The sequence below is a fragment of the Erythrolamprus reginae genome, chromosome 7 (assembly GCF_031021105.1).
Source record: "Erythrolamprus reginae isolate rEryReg1 chromosome 7, rEryReg1.hap1, whole genome shotgun sequence".
NCBI lineage: Eukaryota > Metazoa > Chordata > Lepidosauria > Squamata > Dipsadidae > Erythrolamprus > Erythrolamprus reginae.
In genome coordinates, this window is record NC_091956.1 from 38,359,267 (window position 1) to 38,378,406 (window position 19,140).

The 19,140-nt window shown below is 41.7% G+C and overlaps 1 protein-coding gene across 8 annotated transcripts in view; it reads left to right on the forward strand.

Annotated features, from left to right (window-relative positions):
- Positions 1-19,140, forward strand: part of CC2D2A (coiled-coil and C2 domain containing 2A) — a 445,922-nt gene that overhangs the window by 22,463 nt on the left and 404,319 nt on the right. For 6 of the 8 annotated variants that reach the window (XM_070757365.1, XM_070757366.1, XM_070757359.1 and 3 more), the window contains exon 3: positions 8,283-8,402. The exons of the other annotated variants lie outside the window; for them this stretch is intronic. In XM_070757365.1, the coding sequence (XP_070613466.1) occupies positions 8,283-8,402 (120 nt within the window). The remainder of the gene's footprint in view (positions 1-8,282; positions 8,403-19,140) is intronic. 8 annotated transcript variants of the gene reach the window in all.

Below are 19,140 nucleotides of genomic sequence, written 5' to 3' on the forward strand. Positions count from 1 at the left end.
TTATTTTCTTTTTAAAAAATATAAATCTTTACATCTGTTTGATATCTAGAACTAATCTGCATATATTGCGAGCAGTCTAAGTCAATACCTAAATCATATAATTCTTGTTTTGTTCTTAATTTAAATTGATCATCTAACAAATCCCTATATTTCCAAATCTTACCTTTTTCTTTAACATTTGGGTGTGTAATAGCTTTAATGGGTGAAACCCATTCAGGCATTACTAAAAAATGTTTTTTCTTTATTTCATTCCATACTTCTATCAATGCTTTCCTAATAATATTATTTTTAAAATATGAATGTGTTTTTAATTTATCGTACCATATAAATGCATGCCAACCAACCATCAGATCGTGGCCTTCTAGGTTGAGCATCCTTTGATTTTCTAGGGTCAACCATTCTTTTATCCATGTCAAAGCGGTGGCGTGATAATATAGTTTCCAATTTGGGAGACCTAGGCCTCCTCTTTCCTTACGATCTTCTAATGAATTTTGTTTTATTCTCGATTTTTTACCTTGCCAAATAAATTTTTTTATGATCTTATTTAATTCAACAAAAAATTTCGGTCCTGGGTTTATTGGAATAACTTGAAAAAGAAACAAAATTTTAGGAAGGATATTCATTTTAATTGTAGAAATTCTTCCTACCAGTGATAGTTGTAAATTACTCCATATTTCTAAATTTTTTTTAACATAACTTAATAATTTTAAATAATTATCATTTTTCAAAGATACAGCTTTAGAGGTCATCCATATCCCTAAATATTTCACTTTTTTTTCAATTTTCATGTTTGATAAATCTCCTAAATACTTTCTTTGTGTTTCAGTCATATTTTTTGTTAATATCTGCATCTTTTCTTTATTTATTTTCAGTCCTGCAACTTTCCCATATTCTTCAATTGAGTTTATTAAGTTTAAAATAGATTCTGTTGGGTCCTCTAAAACAGTGGTCCCCAACGTTTTTTCCACCAGGGACCAGTTTCAGCAAGACAATTTTTCTATGGCCCGGTGGGGGCGGAAAGGGGTGTGGTTGGGGGCGGGATTAAGCATGGGGGTGCTGGTCCTCCCCGCCCCTCCTTCCCGCCATCGCCCTGTGGTCGGCAGAACCTGCCTCCCAAGCCCTCTTGCCCAGCGGGAGCTAAGCGCTGGAGACAGGGGGTCAGGCTGGCCCTCCTGCCTCCCCCCAGCCAAAAATACAAAAGCGCCCCGCGGCAGAAGCCAAAAGAGGCTTCAGCCTCTCGGTCCTTCCCGCCCCTCTGTCCCGTCCATCGTCCTGTGGCCGGCAGAACCTGCCTCCCGAGGCCTCTTGCCCGGCGGGAGCTAAGCGCTGGAGACAGGGGGTCAGGCTGGCCCTCCTGCCTCCCCCCAGCCAAAAATACAAAAGCGCCCCGCGGCAGAAGCCAAAAGAGGCTTCAGCCTCTCGGTCCTCCCCGCCCCTCTTTCCCGCCATCGCCCTGTGGTCGGCAGAACCTGCCTCCCAAGCCCTCTTGCCCAGCGGGAGCTAAGCGCTGGAGACAGGGGGTCAGGCTGGCCCTCCTGCCTCCCCCCAGCCAAAAATACAAAAGCGCCCCGCGGCAGAAGCCAAAAGAGGCTTCAGCCTCTCGGTCCTTCCCGCCCCTCTGTCCCGTCCATCGTCCTGTGGCCGGCAGAACCTGCCTCCCGAGGCCTCTTGCCCGGCGGGAGGCGAAGCGCTGGAGGGAGGGGGTGGCGGTATGAGGGCCGGCAGCTGCTGACTCCACGGACCGGTGCAACATGCCTCGCGGCCCGGTACTGGTCCGCGGCCCGGTGGTTGGGGACCCCTGCTCTAAAACAAACACCACGTCGTCTGCAAATGCTTGTGTTTTATAAGTTTCTTTTTTAATCTTCAATCCTTTTATTTCCTTATCTGCTCTTATTTTTATCAACAATACCTCTAATGTTAAAATAAATAATAATGGCGATATTGGACAACCTTGTCTTACTCCTCTGTATATCTACTTTTTTGGTCTGTTCACCATTTATTATGATTTTAGCTGTTTGTTCAGAGTATATAGCATCTATTATGTTAAAAAACTTTGTTCCTACTTCCATTTTATTTAGTTGTATTTTCATAAAGTTCCAATCTACATTGTCAAATGCCTTTTTCGTGTCCAAAAATATAAGCACCATTTGTTTTTCTGGATGTTGCTCATAGTATTCTAATGTATTTACTATTATTCTTAAATTATTTTTAATTTGTCTTCCTGGTAGGAAACCATTTTGATCACTGTGTATCATATTATATATAATACTTTTAAGTCTATTAGCAAATATTGATATAAAAATTTTATAATCTACGTTTAATAGTGAAATAGGTCTGTAATTTTCAATTTTTTCTTTTTCCGTATCAGCTTTATGTATTAAAGTTATTAAAGTTTCTGACCATGTTTTTGGCAATTTACCTTCTATCAATATTTGGTTATATGTCTCAAGCATATTTGAAAAAAGTATTTCTATCTCCAATTTATAAAATTCCACTGGTATTGCATCCGTGCCAGTTGCTTTATTATTTTTTTGATTCTTTATAGATTGTTTTAATTCCATATCTGTAATAGGTTTATTCAATCTTTGCTGTTGTGCTTTGGTTAATACTGGTAACTCTATTTTTTCCAAATATTTGAAAATTAAATCCTCACTTATTTCTTCTTTCTTATATAATTGTTTATAAAATTCCAATACTATTTCCTTTTTATCTTCTATTCTATGTTTTATTGTACCCTTTGAATCTATCAACTTTTTTATAATTCTATTTTCTCTCTCTCTTCTTAATTTATATGCCAACCATCTTCCAGGTTTATTCGCATGTTCGAAATATTCTTGTTTTGCTCTTTTTATCTTTTCTACAACTGGTTCTTGTTCTATTAATTTCAGTTTATGTCTTATTAATTCTCTCTGATTTTTTTAACTTGTCATCCTTATCCTCTTTTTGCATTAACATTTCTAGACTTTTAAGTTCTTCTAGTAATTTTTCATAACATTTTTTCCTCTCTTTGTTTTTCCCCGCTACAAATGATATTGTTAACCCGCGTATATAAGCCTTAGTTGTATCCCATAGGTTTTGAGGGGTAGTATCAATATTTTTATTTATTTTAAGAAAAAACTCTAATTCTTTTTCTATCCATTTTTTATACTCTGGATCTTTTATTATAATTCTGTTCATTGACCAGTTATTTATTTTCCTTTTGCCTTTCCAATATATGGATAAGGGGTTATGATCTGCCCAGGTATTTGTCTCTATTTCTATTTTACTGCTCATATGGATTTATAATAACTCTGGTGTACATTCAATTTCTACATTGGTTATTTCTTGTAACCACTTTCTAAGTTGCTTCCAACATTTTCTCGCTTCAGGGCATGACCACCATTGATGGAAGAAGGTACCCTGTTCTTCTTTGCACTTCCAGCATAATTGGTTATAATTTTGATATATCTGAGCCAATTTTTTTGGTGCTAGATGCCATCGGTACAACCTTTTATACTGATTCTCTTTATAAATTATTGATTTAGTCATTTTAGTATTTCTCATCCAAATTTGCTCCCATAGAAACATAGAAACATAGACGTCTGACGGCAGAAAAAGACCTCATGGTCCATCTAGTCTGCCCTTATACTATTTCCTGTATTTTATCTTAGGATGGATATATGTTTATCCCAAGCATGTTTAAATTCAGTTACTGTGGATTTATCTACCACGTCTGCTGGAAGTTTGTTCCAAGGATTTACTACTCTTTCAGTAAAATAATATTTTCTCATGTTGCTTTTGATCTTTCCCCCAACTAACTTCAGATTGTGTCCCCTTGTCCTTGTGTTCACTTTCCTATTAAAAACACTTCCCTCCTGGACCTTATTTAACCCTTTAATATATTTAAATGTTTCGATCATGTCCCCCCTTTTCCTTCTGTCCTCCAGACTATACAGATTGAGTTCATTAAGTCTTTCCTGATACGTTTTATGCTTAAGACCTTCCACCATTCTTGTAGCCCGTCTTTGGACCCGTTCAATTTTGTCAATATCTTTTTGTAGGTGAGGTCTCCAGAACTGAACACAGTATTCCAAATGTGGTCTCACCAGCATTCTATATAGCGGGATCATAATCTCCCTCTTCCTGCTTGTTATACCTCTGTCTTTTTGTAGGTGAGGTCTCCAGAACTGAACACAGTATTCCAAATGTGGTCTCACCAGCATTCTATATAGCGGGATCATAATCTCCCTCTTCCTGCTTGTTATACCTCTAGCAGCCAAGCATCCTACTTGCTTTCCTTACCGCCTGACTGCACTGTTCACCCATTTTGAGACTGTCAGAAATCACTACCCCTAAATCCTTTTCTTCTGAAGTATTTGCTAACACAGAACTGCCGATACAATACTCAGATTGAGGATTCCTTTTCCCCAAGTGCATTATTTTACATTTGGAAACATTAAACTGCAGTTTCCATTGCTTTGACCATTTATCTAGTAAAGCTAAATCATTTACCATATTACAGACGCCTCCAGGAATATCAACCCTATTGCACACTTTAGAGTCATCGGCAAATAGGCAAACCTTCCCTACCAAACCTTCCCCTATGTCACTCACAAACATATTAAAAAGAATAGGACCCAGAACAGACCCTTGTGGCACACCGCTTATAACCTGACTCTGCTCAGAATACTTGCCGTTAACAATAACTCTCTGATGTCTACGCTTCAGCCAGCTGCAAATCCATTGAACTATCCAGGGATTAAGTCCAATCTTCACTAATTTATCTATCAGCTCTTTATGTGGAACCGTATCAAAGGCTTTGTTGAAGTCCAGGTAGGCAATATCCATGGCACCACCTTCATCCAACACCTTTGTGACATAGTCAAAGAAATCAATGAGATTAGCCTGACATGATTTGCCTTCAGTAAAGCCATGCTGATTTGGGTCCAATAAGTTATTGTTTTTTAGGTGCTGATTTATCCTCTTTATCCTCCCATTCTGCCAGGTGAATGCTACAACCAATGTTTTTCACCCAGGCGACCATCGGCCCTTTGACTATTTCCTCATGCTTTTCATATTCTATTAGATATTTATAAATTTTTGATATTATTTTTTTGTCTGGGCCTGTTAACAATTTGTTTAACTGCTGGATTTGACTGTCAATACCTGTCCCTTATAAATCTTTTTTATACCTCGTTTGAATTTGTAAATAGGTCCACCAATCTATATTTATGTTTTGTTTCACCAATTCTTCTCTGCTTTTCAATTTACCAAATGGGTCTAGAATATTTGATTTTTTTTTTTGGTTATCTCAATTGTGTTTGTGTAAATTAATGCCTCCATGGTTGACAGCCAATTTGGGATTTTCAGGTAATGGTTAAAATATTTCAGGTAATGGTTAAAATGTTTTTGTCACCTATGTCCCAGAGGTATGCATGCCATCCCTTTTCCAAATCATGCCCTTCTAATTGCAGTATATATTTTTTCCAGGTTAATCCATTCCTTTATGCATACTAGGGAGGCTGCCCTATAATATGTCTTCCAGTCTGGTAGTCCAAAGCCACCTCTGCTCTTAACGTCTTGTAAATCAGATAGTCTTATCCTTCATTTGTTCCTTTGCCAAATGAATTTGGAAATCAGTTTATTTAATTCTGTAAAAAAAATTGAGTATAATTTTATGAGAATCGTTTGAAATAGGAAAAGAAATTTTGGAAGAATTTTTGGAAGATTTTTTTTCCAGTTTAGCCTGCTTTCCCTATTGGTTTTGCCTCCTAAACATCTGACAAGTTTAACCAAACAAAACCAAGTGCATTATTCTTTTTTGATGTGTTCGCTTGCAGAAAGTATAACTGCTTCCTTCAAAAAATGGGCTCATTATTTAATGCCTCTTAATACCACAGAAAATCATACACAGATTGTACTTGCAAAGTTCAACTAGCCAACTAAATCCAATACAGTACTAAAGGTCTATTAATTTATTACAACATTAGTAACATTAGCAATATTTACTTTTCAACCAAACTAAGCTAGGCAAATACTGGCTTCTCCGTACTGTAGGAGTGTGTCCAGCAGTCACGTGGGTTGCTCACTGCCCAATCCACATAGGACTGAGCCTTTCTTTAAAAAGATTGCTGGATCCACCCCTTCCCCAGAATTTGCTCAGTCCTCCTACCAGCAGGATGCGTGGTGGTTTAGCTCCTCTCGAAACAAACACCTTCCCTTCTTCTACCAAAATTCAGCAAAAAAGATAAGTAATTACTTCTTCTATTGAATCGAAGCAATTCAGCTTACAGCCAGCCCTCCAGGGCTAGGCTCTGAGCAGAGAAGCGGTGATAAGGCTTCCAGTTAATTGCATAATTACCTTGCCTTATCGCTTCAGTCGGCTGTATTTCTTCTGCTAAATCTGCCCGGCTAGGAGGTTTTTATTACTTGGCTATATTTATTTTGGCACCTCCTGCAGAGTGGGACGCTTTACAAGGGCACTTGTTCTGTCCCCCAGACTTAGTTTAACTCTTTAGTGAGTTTTCTTGATGCGAAGGCCCTCAGCGTCCAGTAATACCGGCACCAACGGCCCACCCAAGCACAGGCCGTCTGGCGCCATAAAGTCTGCCGTGTGGCCCAGAGTAGGCTGTGAGAGTCTCAGCCTTGTACTCCTGTGCTAGGCCTCTCAACCAGCGTGCCTTGGTTGCTTAATCATTGAGGCCTAGCCCTGCTGGTCTCACTGAAACAAAGTCTGGATTGATCCAGGCTTGTCTTTGAGAGCAGATGCTCCTGGTCCTAGGAGCTTGGGCCCCCTTCCTCTTGGGATTTAAATTGTTCAGCCTATTGGTTCTCCCAAATTTTTGGCTCCAGACCTTGTCCCTGTAAATTGTTCAGGCCCTGGCTTCTACTATTTCCAAGAGAGGCACTTCTTCCAGAAATAATCAGGACCCTAGGCCTGCTGGTGATGAGATTCAAACCATCCCCCAGTCCTCATCTTCATCTTTCGCAGCTTCTCCAGTGGCTAGGCCCACCAGAGCTGAAAAGAGAAGAGATAAAGCACTCCAAAAAAATCATGAACAATCAGCTAAACACTTAAGAGTGCAGACCCAAGTGCATGTTAGCTCACCTGAACCCCCAGACTCCTTTGATCTGCCTCTCTCAGGTGTACCTATCTTGTCTCTGGACGAGCCAAACCTAAACAGATCCCAGCCTAACTTATGGGGCTTAGGTCCAGAGGTACCAGATCATTTGAATCTGCCCTTCAGAACCTGAATCTTCCAGGGCCAACAGGGTTCCTGCTGATTTTCCTGTTTCTATTACTAACCTTCCTCATGAACTGCAATCTATGTTTTCTACCTTATCTCAAGCCATTGATGCCAAATTCAAGGCCTTCAATGCATAGCCCCATCCTCATAGTCAAACCCATCTTAGACTCCTGACTTCCTTCTCAACCTACAGAGTTCCTCAAGAACCAGACTCTGATTCCTCTGAGCAGGAGTACGAGGAGGATGATGATCCTGAAGACAGGGATGACCCCTTCCAAGGCCTCTCTGAGGATGAAGAATCTCAAATCAAGATCCCTCCATCCTCTACTATTTTTCCCTTTCAGCTGTTTAAGTCTCTACTATTTAAGGCAAGAGCAGTCACAGGCCTTTCAGGTCAGGACAAACGTGCACCTACTTCTAATAGTCCACAGGAGGAGAATCTCCCCTTCTTCATGCAGGAGCAGGAAGATACCAAGGTCATTCCCATGCCTAAACTATTTAAGGATGCTTTGCTGAAACAGTGGGATCATCTCTAGGTTCCAATCACTCCTCTAAAGATAAGAAACTTTATAAAGTCTCACCTTCTTATGAGGATCTTCTTATTTGTCACAAAGCAGATGAACTGGTCAAGACTCTGCATTCTGAAGCAGCCTGGCGAGGCAGAAGAAGTCTTAAAGCCAGAGGACAAACGTCTGACGCAAATGCTTAAGAAATGTTTCCTGGCAGACACCTGGACAATCAAATGTGCAGCGTCAGCATCCTTCTTTACTAGAGCCATGCTTCTGTGGTTGCAGCAACTTCAACAGCATATCCCTCCCAATGACTTAAGGGGTCAACAAGACCTCAACAAAGTCTTTGCGGCAGCCCAGTATGTTGCGGATGCCACCCTACAGTTCTCAAGATTTGCAGCAAAGTTGGTGGTTGCTTTGACAGTAGCCAGGCGGCTTCTCTGGCTCCGCCCTTGGCAAGCGGGAGTGAGGCAGAAGTGGCAGCTTTCCTTGGGTCCTCTAAAACGTAAGCTATTATTTAGTGATTTACTTGATCCTCTACTTACAGAAATCACTGATAAGAAGAAAATCCTGGGGCCTACTACCAAGAAGTCTGTTAAAAAGCTTCAGTCCTTTCGGCGGTCCAATCGCCAACAAGATCAGGGGTTCGCGTTTCAAAGAAACTCAGGTCAGTATAATTCCCGGTTTCGTTCCCAATCAGATAGAATCCCCAGGGGCACAGGGTCTCGATATCAAAGAGGCTCCTCTGCCTTGAGGGCCTCAAAAAGGTCCAGGTGGTAATGACCACTCTATCTCCATTGGGGGGCGCCTGGCCTGGTTCGTTTCCAACTGTAAGGACTCCTGGGTTATTTCCACAGTGGCACGGGGACTTCAACTGGAGTTTATCTCCATTCCTCCCAAACATTTCATTTTGTGCCCTTCTCCTAGAATCCCTTCCTCCCGTCTCTGCATGGAGGAAGCGATCTATCATCTCCTCTCCATTTGGGCTATTCAGCCAGTTCCTTCCTCGCAAAGAGGACTTGGTTTCTATTCCATCCCCTTTATGGTCCCTAAGACCTCTGAAGGATGGAGAGCCATTTTGGATCTTAAAAGATAAACCAGCATATCAAATACAGAAAGTTTAAGATGCATTCCTTGTCCTCTATTCTGGCATCTATTCACCCTGGGGATTTCATGTCCTCCTTAGACCTTATGGAGGCCTATCTCCACATTCCCATTTTAAAAGGCCACAGACAATTTCTCCGTTTTGCCTTTCAGGGCAAACACTATCAGAACAGGGCCATGCCCTTCAGTCTGTCCTCAGCCCCTCGAGTCTTTACTAAACTCCTGGGTGCCCTGGCAGCTCATATTCAGGCTACCCCCATTCATATTTTGTGCTGTTTGGATGACATTTTAGTTCCCAGTCCCTCCAAAGAGGGCACCTGTACAGATCTGCAGTTATCCATGTCTCTCCTACAGGAGCATGGTTTCTCCATTAATTTTTTTTTTTAAAAACTGTTTCATCCTTCCACCTCCCTTCAGCACCTGGGGGCAGTCATAGATTCCAACCTATCTCAGGTTTTGCTTTCTCCTGAAAGGAAGATTAGTATCAAAGAGCTTATCACTCAAGTCAGATCCCAAGGTAAGGTCTCCATTTCCATGCTGTCTTCCCTACTGGGAAAGATGGTGTCCTGTATTTGTATGATTCCCTGGGCACGCCTCCATGCTAGGGAACTCCAATGGCTTTTATTGCCATTCCAGAGATCAGGAACCAGCAACTCAGCACGCTCCATTCTGATCCCTTCCATCGTCCTGAGATCCCTCTCGTGGTGGACGTCCTCCGCTCTGGACAAAGGATCCCTTTTCAGGATTCCAGACAGTTTGCCATCACCATGGACGGCAGTCTCCTGGGCTGGGGAGACCACGCTCCGGGTCTGATAGCCCAAGGCATGTGGTCATCGGAGGAGTCAACCAAGCCAATTGGCTGGAACTGAGAGCAATGTCGCTAGCCCTCAAGAGGTTCAAACCACACATTCTCAACCGACATGTCCTAATCCTAACAGACAATATGGCTACGAAGAGCCACATCTGTAGACAATGAGGCACCTGATCCAAGGCCCTGATGCAGGAAGCCCTGAAGCTGGGCCTTTGGGCAGAGAGACACCTGCAGTCTTTTTCAGCTGATCATATATTGGGAATCCTCAATGTGCAGCCGGACTGGCTCTCCCGATCGACGCTGGATCCAGGGGAGTGAAGTCTCCATCCAGACTTATTCCAGCAGATCTGCCTCAGATTCGGTCACCCATCGCTAGATCTGTTTGCGACTGCGACCAGGGCCGCCGATAGACCGGTATTACTGGGAGTGGTGTCATAGGCCCGGCCAAATTGGAAAATGGGGGGGGGCGGCGCCTGCCAAAAACTCTCCAACCCCGATTGAGACAAACTCTGCCTCTGCGGAGCTTCTCTGACCGCGGCCCGCACCTTCTTCCGACCCCCGCGAGGAAAGAAGGCAGGGAGGCCGGCAGACAGGCAGGGAGCCCCGATGGCAGCCGCGGAAGGAGGCCAAGCCGCGCTGCTGGGGAAGCGGAATTGGGGAAGCCGGGAGAGGGCTGAGCCCGGCCGGCTTCTCCGCCGGCCTTGTGTCCCCCCGAGGATTGCAAGGGCAAGAGAGCCGCCCCTTTCGGCCTCCGGAAGTGCTGGGCTGGGGGTTCGGGGGGGCCATGAACACCGGCCGCCGCCCAGAGCCAATGGCTTCTTTGGGGCTTACTCGAATTCCTGCTGCTGGCGCTGGGAGCAGGTAAGCGCACGCAGGTGGCCGGGTTGGAAGGGCGAGGCGCGAGGGGGAGGCAAGTGGAGAAGTGGAGAGAGAGAGAAGTGGACCAAAAGAAAGAAAAGGGAAAGAGAGGGAGGGAAAGAGAAATGGAGAGGAAGGAAGGAGGGAGGGGAGGGAGGGAGAGAAGGAAGGAAGAGAAAGGAGGGTAGAAAGAGAGGGAGAGAGAGAGAGGAGAGATAGAAAGGAAGAGAGAGAAAGAAAGAGGGATAGAAAGAGAGAGAGTGAGAGATGCTCAGTGAGCCTTTCTTTGAAGTTGCCTTTCTTTCTTTCTCTCTTTCTTTCTCTTTCTCTCTTTCTCTCTTGCTCTTTCATTCTTTTTTCTTTCTCTTGCTTTCTTTCTTTTCTTGCGTTCTTTCTTTCTCTTTCTTTCTCTCCTTCCTTCCCTCTTTCCATTTCTTTCATTCCCCCTCTCTATTTTTATTTCTCTTTCATTCTCTTTCTTTCTTTCTCTCTTTCTTGCTTTCCTTCTTGCTCTTTTTCTTTCTCTCTTTTACCTTCCCTTCCTCTATTTCTTCTTTTCTTTCTCCTTCCTACCTTCTTCCATCCCTCCCTTCCTTCAGTCCTTCCTCTCTTACTCTCCCCTTTCATAAGTTTCCTTGCTTCCTTCCTCTGTTCCTGTCCTTTCTTTCTTTCTTTCTTTCCTTCCTTCCCTCCCTCCATTTCTTGCTTTCCTTCTCCTTCCTCCCTTCTTTCCTCCCTCATTCCCTTCTTTCACTCCTTCCTCTCTTACTCTCCCCTTTCACACCTTTCCTTACTTCCTTTGCACCCTTCCTCTGTTCCTGTCCCTTCCCTCTTTCCTTCCTTCCTTCCCACCCTCCGTCCATTCATTCACCCATTCCTCTCTTGATCGCCCCTTTTACCATTCCTCCCTCCCTCCCTCCTTCCTTCATAGCTCGCCCTCGCCTTTCTTCCCTTCCTTCCAGATGGGAGTGCCCCCTCAAGACACCCGCCTGACTGTTGCTACCCTGCTTTTTCTCTCCCCTCGTCCTTTCCAGCTCCTCACCGGTGGCTGCCGGGTGTGGGATCCCCCTCCCCTCTCCCCTCGCTAGAAAGCACATGGTTTTGTCAACAAGGCCTCTTCCAAGCAGGGAGAAGTGCCAAGGAGCCGTAAATAAGCCTCGCTCCGCCTGACCGATGCCAGGAGGATCTTTCTTTCCCTCGTCGCTCCCGCTTCTTTCTTTCTCCTGGACGAGTCCACACAATCGGCTTAACCCAGTTCCTGAAATAGCCTATGGCAGTGCTTCCCAACCTTGACAACTTGAAGATATCTGGACTTCAACTCCCAGAATTCCTCAGCCAGCGTTTGCTGGCTGGGGAATTCTGGGAGTTGAAGTCCAGATATCTTAAGTTGCCAAGGTTGGGAAACACTGGCCTATGGGACCGCCTCGTTTGGCGTGAAGCGGGAAATGATCCCCGGGGGATGGAGTGGCTTGGCGACTTAAAATAGTTTTAAAATGGGGGGGGGGCAGACACTTAGGCTGTATGGGGCCCCAAAATTCCTGATGGTGGCCCTGACCGCGACCAATGCTCAGCTCCCTCGGTTCTATTCCAGATTCCCTTCCCCGGGAACAGAAGCAAGCAATGCACTCAGAACCCCTTGGCCTCCAGGCCTCCTATACGCCTTCCCACCAATTCCAGTCCTGTCAGATGTGATCCACAAGATCCTCCATAGTTAATTTAGACATTTCTGCGTATTCCATGACTTTAATTACGATGTTTAATATGGAAGGTGTTTGCTTCTGTTTCCAGGTCTGGGCATATAAGATTCTTGCTGCGGTTAGAATTTGAATTATAATGTAATAATCATCTTTGTTGATCTTTTGTCTAATTATTCCTAGTAAAAACAATTCTGGTTTTAAGGATATACTTGCAGAAATAATTTGATCTATAATTTTTTTAATTTTTAGCCAATACATTTTTGCAACGTCACATGTCCACCACATGTGATAGTAAGCGCCAATTTTTTCATCGCATTTCCAGCATTTTGGAGACATGTTTGGGTAAATTCTTGCAAGTCTTGCTGGAGGAAGGTGCTATCTGTAAAACATTTTGTATTGGTTTTCTTTCTGGGTGGTGACTATTGTGTATTTATAGTTTTTTGTCCATATTCTTTCCCATTTGTTAAGGTAAATGTTATATCCAAAATTAACTATGGAATTACAAAATAGACAAGATACGGTATTTTACCAAGTCTGGGGCAAATGGTATGACTGGCTGAAAAAAAGGAAAAATTTTCAATTAATACAAAAAGATAGTAATTCAACAAAATAACCTAATTGTATATACAAATTCCTGCAAGATACTCTACCGCATACACACACACACACACACACACATATATAACACGGGATAAATTTTAAAACTACAATCCTAATCCAACTAATAGAAATTTACAACTATTTTTTAAAAAAGGGAACGGCACTCCAACGATAAATATGAACTTTACGTCGTAAGGATACGATACCCCAGCCTATTGCTGGTCCTATCTTCTATCTTTTTTCTATATGCTCTCGCTCTTTCTTTTCTCATCTAGCTGCTTTATTTCTTTTCCTTCTTCATTTTTTGCTCTTTGCTCTTCTCTCTTCTCTTCCTCCTTTTACCCCCTCTCTCTCCTCCTTTCCTGCTCTAACTTTTCTTCTCCCTTTGCCTCCCCCATGTAAATATGTATACTATTTTAAAATTGCATACTTTAAAACCACACAAATTGTACCAATGTCTAAATAGACCTTTTGTTTTTTGTATTCGTTTCCCCCATTTATTTGTAATAAAGATTATATTTTAAAACACAAGATCCTCCTCGAGCAGGCCCAGGTAATACTGATAGCCCCTCACTGGCCTCGACGACCCTACTTCGCGGACCTCCGATGGCTATCCGTCCAGGCCCCCTGGCGACTCCCCGCTTCAGAGGATATGTTGCAGCAGGGGGTCGCTCACCATCCAGACCTGGAGTTGTTCCATCTCACCACTTGGCTGTTATCCGGCGCAACCTAGACCTTCGAGGTTATGATCCAGATGCTGTGGAAGTGATCCTAAAGTCTAGAAGAATATCTACCAACAGGATCTACGACCATACCTGGTCCAAATTTCACCAGTGGTGTTCCCAGGAAGGCCTCTATCCCTTGTGTATTCCTATTCACAGAATCGTTTCCTTCCTCATGAAAGGCTTCCACCTAGGTCTCTCAGTCAACACTATCCGGCGACACCTAGCAGCCTTATCCTCAGTTGTGGTAGGACCCCGAAGACAACTGCTTCGCAGTTTCCCTGAAATACAAGAACTGTTAAGAGGCATCTCGAACCTCAGGCCTCCCACTGTTCACAGATATCCATCCTGGGACTTACCTCGAGTTCTGCATTCTCTTACCCAAGCTCCATATGAACCGCAAAATTCTGCCTCCTACCGACACCTGCCCTACAAAGTAGAATTCCTGGTGGCAATCACCTCTGCCAGACACATTTCTGAGATGGCGGTGCTCTCTATTTGCCAGGACTTATGCCAATTTCATCCGGACAAAGTGGTCCTTCGATTGGACCCCACCTTTCTACCAAAGGTCAGCTCCATGTTTCACAGATCCCAGGACATTGTAATACCTTCTTTCTGCTCTAACCAAAACCACCATCTCTCCGTCAGATGGCACACTTTGGACCTTACTAGAGCTCTGCGAATTTATCTCCAACGTACTAGGACCTTTTGTAGGTCAGAAGCCCTATTTGTAGCTTTCCACCCCAGGTCTCTGGGGTCCAAAGTCTCATCCACCGTATTAGGCTGTTGGATTAGAGGGACAATCTCCAAAGCTTACAAGTCAGCATCCCTCAATGTACCACAAGGCATCACAGCACATTCTACAAGAAGTGCAGCCACATCAGCAGCCTGGGCAACTCAAGCGCCCTTGGAGGAAGTTTGCAAGGCGGCCACATGGGCCTCTCCCAATTCTTTTATAAGGCAACTAATCCCTCCCTAGGGACACATCTATTGGGTATGTCCCACGTGACTGCTGGACCTGTTCCTACAATATGAAGAATAGGCGTTGATTGCTTACCTGAACGCCTCTTCTCATATGCTGAGCAGGTACAGCAGTCACTTCCCTCCCTATGTCTTTCTGACTATGCTTGTGCCTTGATTTCTTCCTTTATTATCTATGAGAGTAGAGCACTATTCAAGCCACTACTTTTCGAGCCTAAGTCTATGGATTTGCAAATTCTGGGGAAGGGGCAGATCCAGCAATCTTTTTAAAGACAGACTCAGTCCTATGCGGATTGGACAGTGAGCAACCCACGTGACTGCTGTACCCGCTCAGCGTACGAGAAGAGGCATTCAGGTAAGCAATCAACGCCTATTTTCAACCAAGCAAACTTGGAAAATAGGAAAATCAGGGAATTATCAGGGAAATCAGTGGTTTCAGAAATATCAGGGAATTATCAGGGAATTCGTGAAAAGAAAAGGAATAAATCGGGGGGGAAACCAAACTGTATTAAAATGTTTAAAAGTCGGGGGAAAATCATCTAAAAAAAATGGATCACATTGCCTGGCAGAGTCAAGCAAAAATGAGCATAACTGTGACAATAACTTGCTTCCTCAGCTACTGATATTTCCCCATGGCTTAGTCATTTGGTATGACATCATCTATGACCGCACCTTAACTAGATCGCAAGTTACAGGGAAATGTCAGGGAAATATCAGGGAATTTCAAAATGCTTTCCCTCTGGACACTCTGTTTATATCACCTACCAGCAAATTAAAGCACAGCAAAGCCTTCTCAGACACCATGAATTATATCTTCCCTTTAGCAAAGCTTTTTAAAACAAAGCATTATTATTTATTTATTAGATTTGTTAAGGCTGTCCAAATTCCAAAAAATTCTGGGCAGCTTACAATATGTGTAATACAGTCTTTGAAAATATAACTCCTATAAAACAACATTTACAACATTAAGAAAGACTTATATATATAGATATATAGTTTCTTGATAGAATACAAAATGGAAACAGAAATAGTCAAAGGCAATATGATTAGCTGGGCCAAAAACATTGGACACAGTATATACCTCGATCAATGGGAGAAAATCTGGACAAAAAATTACAAATTAACTAAATCTACCGCATATAAAGAAAACATTTTAAAAATATTTTATAGATGGCATATATCACCATCAAGACTAGCCAAAATTTACCCCAAATTAAAACCTGACTGCTGGAGATGCAGAAACAAAAATGGAACCTTTTTCCATGTGTGGTGGACCTTCCCAAATTTAAAAAAATTGGAATAAAATTAAACTGTGGATCTATGAAATAACTAAAGTTAAACTTAAATTAAAACCGGAGATCTTTCTTCTAGGCATACTAGACAAATGATTGTATGATTGCTGTATGAATGGATGTGATTGATTTTTAATATAATTAGGGATTTTAGATAGCTATGTAATTTTAATTTAATTGGATTCATTTTATTGTAATTTACTCTTTTTATATGTTGCAAACCACGCCAAGTCTTCGGAGATGAGCGACATAGAAATCAAATAAATAAATACCAATGACAAATTCCTTGTGTCTAATCATACTTGGTCAATAAAGAATTCTATTCTATTCTACGATCCCTCTCACAGTTAACGCTATTGAGCCAAATTTTTTTGATGCCTAAGTGTAAAATTTTACTTTAGTCCATACTGAATTTCATTTTATTAGATAGTGTCCTGTGTTCAAGTCTGTTGAGATCCATTTGGATTTTGAGCCTATCTTCTGAAGTGTTGGCTATTCCTGCCAGCTTGGTGTTATCTGCAAATTTGATTTGTTTCCTTTCTATTCCCTCATCTAAAATCACGTATAAAGATATTGAGAACTTGTCCTAAATTGGAACCCCACTGCCCATCTCCCTCCATGTTGATATAATTCCATTAGGATTACATGTTGAGTATGGTTTGTCAGCCAGGTACAAATCCATCTGATGGTGGTGCTGACTATTCTACATTTTTCTAGCTTATGAAGAAGTAGTTTGTGGTCTTCATTGTCTAATGCCTTACTCAAGCTGTGATATTGTTCCTTCCAGCTCTCTGTTTGCCAGTCTTAGCCTCTTTTCAGTTTCTTCCCATTTTTTCCAGTTCTCTATGTTTTTTCTTCTATTGTTTTTATTATTTGTTCATGTTTTATAATTGTTTCCTGTAAGTTTCCCATTTTAATATCTAATTGTTTGATGTCCCCTTTTATCTCTTCAAATTTTCCTTTTGTTTCTTCAGGATTATGCAAAACTGCTTCCTATGTTTTGGTCATAGTGTCTTGTGACTTGATCATATATTCTTGAATCAAGTCCAGTGATGCCTGTAAATATTGCAATGATGGGGTTTGTCCCTGTTTTTCTACTGAAGCCATTTCAGGAATTGTTTTTTGTCCTGCTGTTGGTGCTGTTGTCTGCTATTATAGTTTTAATTATTTTTGATGACGACATCCTAACCTTTTGGGAAAAAAAATATTCCAAGCTTTTATCCACTAAACAGAAAAATATGCCCAAAATATATTTCTACAACCTAATCAGTTTTAATAAATCATTAATCAGAAAGTGGAGACTAGAAAGAATATTAAATATTCAGACATTTTGGATGGGAAAGAAGAAATAAAAAAGATTTCAGAACTAATAAAACAAGGAATAAAAATAGATTAGTGGCTTTATTACCAAATTAGATCAAGGCTAAAAGATGACAAAAAGAAATTTGGAATTGCAAAAGAAAAATCAGAATTGGACATAATTTTATTATTACAAGATGACAAAACAATAACAAAAACTTACAAATTTTTAACAAACTATAAAATGGAGGAAAAAATCATAAAGAGAAACATGATTGGGCGGGCAAAAAAATATGGATATAATATAATGAATATGGCTAGAAGAAAAAGAAACCAGAAGTATTCCTCCTCGGGATACTAGATCAAAACATAGAAAAACAATACCATTATAATATATTACATATTCTCACAGTAGTAAGAATCATCCTGGCACAATACTGGAAACAAGGAGGGATACCAACCGAAAATGTTATAAGATTGTGGATTGTGCAGAACTAGAAAAATTGATGATAGAATTGAAAGAGAAAGAAGATTCGGGGTATTATGAAACTTGAAATTTATTGTATGAGTGGCTTGACAGAAGGAAATCAAATAATACTAATAATTAGGATATTGTTATTGAGATGGTAAGGACTTTATTTTATCAGTCATATCTCCATTCACAATTATTCTCGCTGACTGTTTATTATAAACTGCTTCTATGACATGTAAGAACCTTGCTTCAAAATTCATATATTGTAATTGTCTATTTAGAAATTTATTTATTGATTGATTTGATTTGATTTGATTTGTATGCTGCCCCTCTTTGTTTAAATTGTCAAAAGCCTTTTGTGCATCCAAAATGCAAGAACGGGTGCTTCGGCTGGCAATGGAAGTTCGGAGGTAGGGATTCCCAGCAAGGGGTGGCTAAGGGAAATCCCAGCAACGCAAGAACAGGCACTTTGGCTGGCAACGGAAGTCTGGAAGCGGGGATTCCCAGCGGTGCAAGGCAAAATGGGTGACTTTTGGGATGGGGTTGAATGCATTATTTGCTTTTAGATTGATTCCTATGGGGAAAATAGCTTCTTCTTATGAACTTTTCTACTTACGAACATGGTCACGGAACGAATTAAGTTTGTAAGACGACGTACCACTGTATTTCAATTCTCCTTCTTCATCCCCTAAATATTTTATCCATTTTTTCTCTGTCTTTCCTTACTTTATAAGCCAACCATCTCCCTGCTTTATTCGCCTGTTCAAAAAAAAAATTGTCTTGTTTTTTTAAATGTTTTTAGCTATTTCCTCATTTTCCATCAAATCAAATGTGCTTTGTCAAGTCCAATGTTTCCTGAATTTCTATATTTTCTGGGATCTGATTGTAAAGACTATTCCAGTTCTCTATGTCTCCTTTCAAGATCATTTTTATATCCAAAAATTTGTCTATCTTGATTGCTTGTACAAGTCGAAACTAAACTTCTAAAATAAGCTTTAGCCATGTCCCAAAGAATTTGTAAGGTAGAACTTCCGGTCTGGCTGAGGACCGCAGCGGAGTCTCTTGGCAGAGCTCTGCCTAGAGACTCCTTTTCACCCCTCCCGAGGTCGCTCCATTGTGATCGGATCGAGTCCGGATGGCTCGATCCTAGAACAGGGGACTTCCCCCTGTCCGAGGAGCTCCCGCCGAAGCTCAAGAGGCAGCGGTCCGTCCCACAGCTCGGGTGCAGGGAGAACCGGCCCTCCAGCACGGAGGACACGGCCATTGCGATCCCACCTAACCACCGGGGAAGCAAGAAAGAATTGAAAAAAGTGAAAGCAGTTTACAGCGTTTTTTATTGACAAAGGAATACAACCAAGGTTAAAAAATTTTTTTTCTACGTTTCATGTTCAAATAACAAGACTGGAGTAAAAGAAAGTGAAAAGTTAAAGAATTTTTTGAACCAAGGCGAAAGTGAAAGTTGTCTAAAACATTGTATCCAGGCGCAAATCAACAGCCGGATCTTATTTCCATCACTTTCACCTATTGTTTTGACTTCGAACTTGGACTGTTAAACGTTTGAAAAAACAG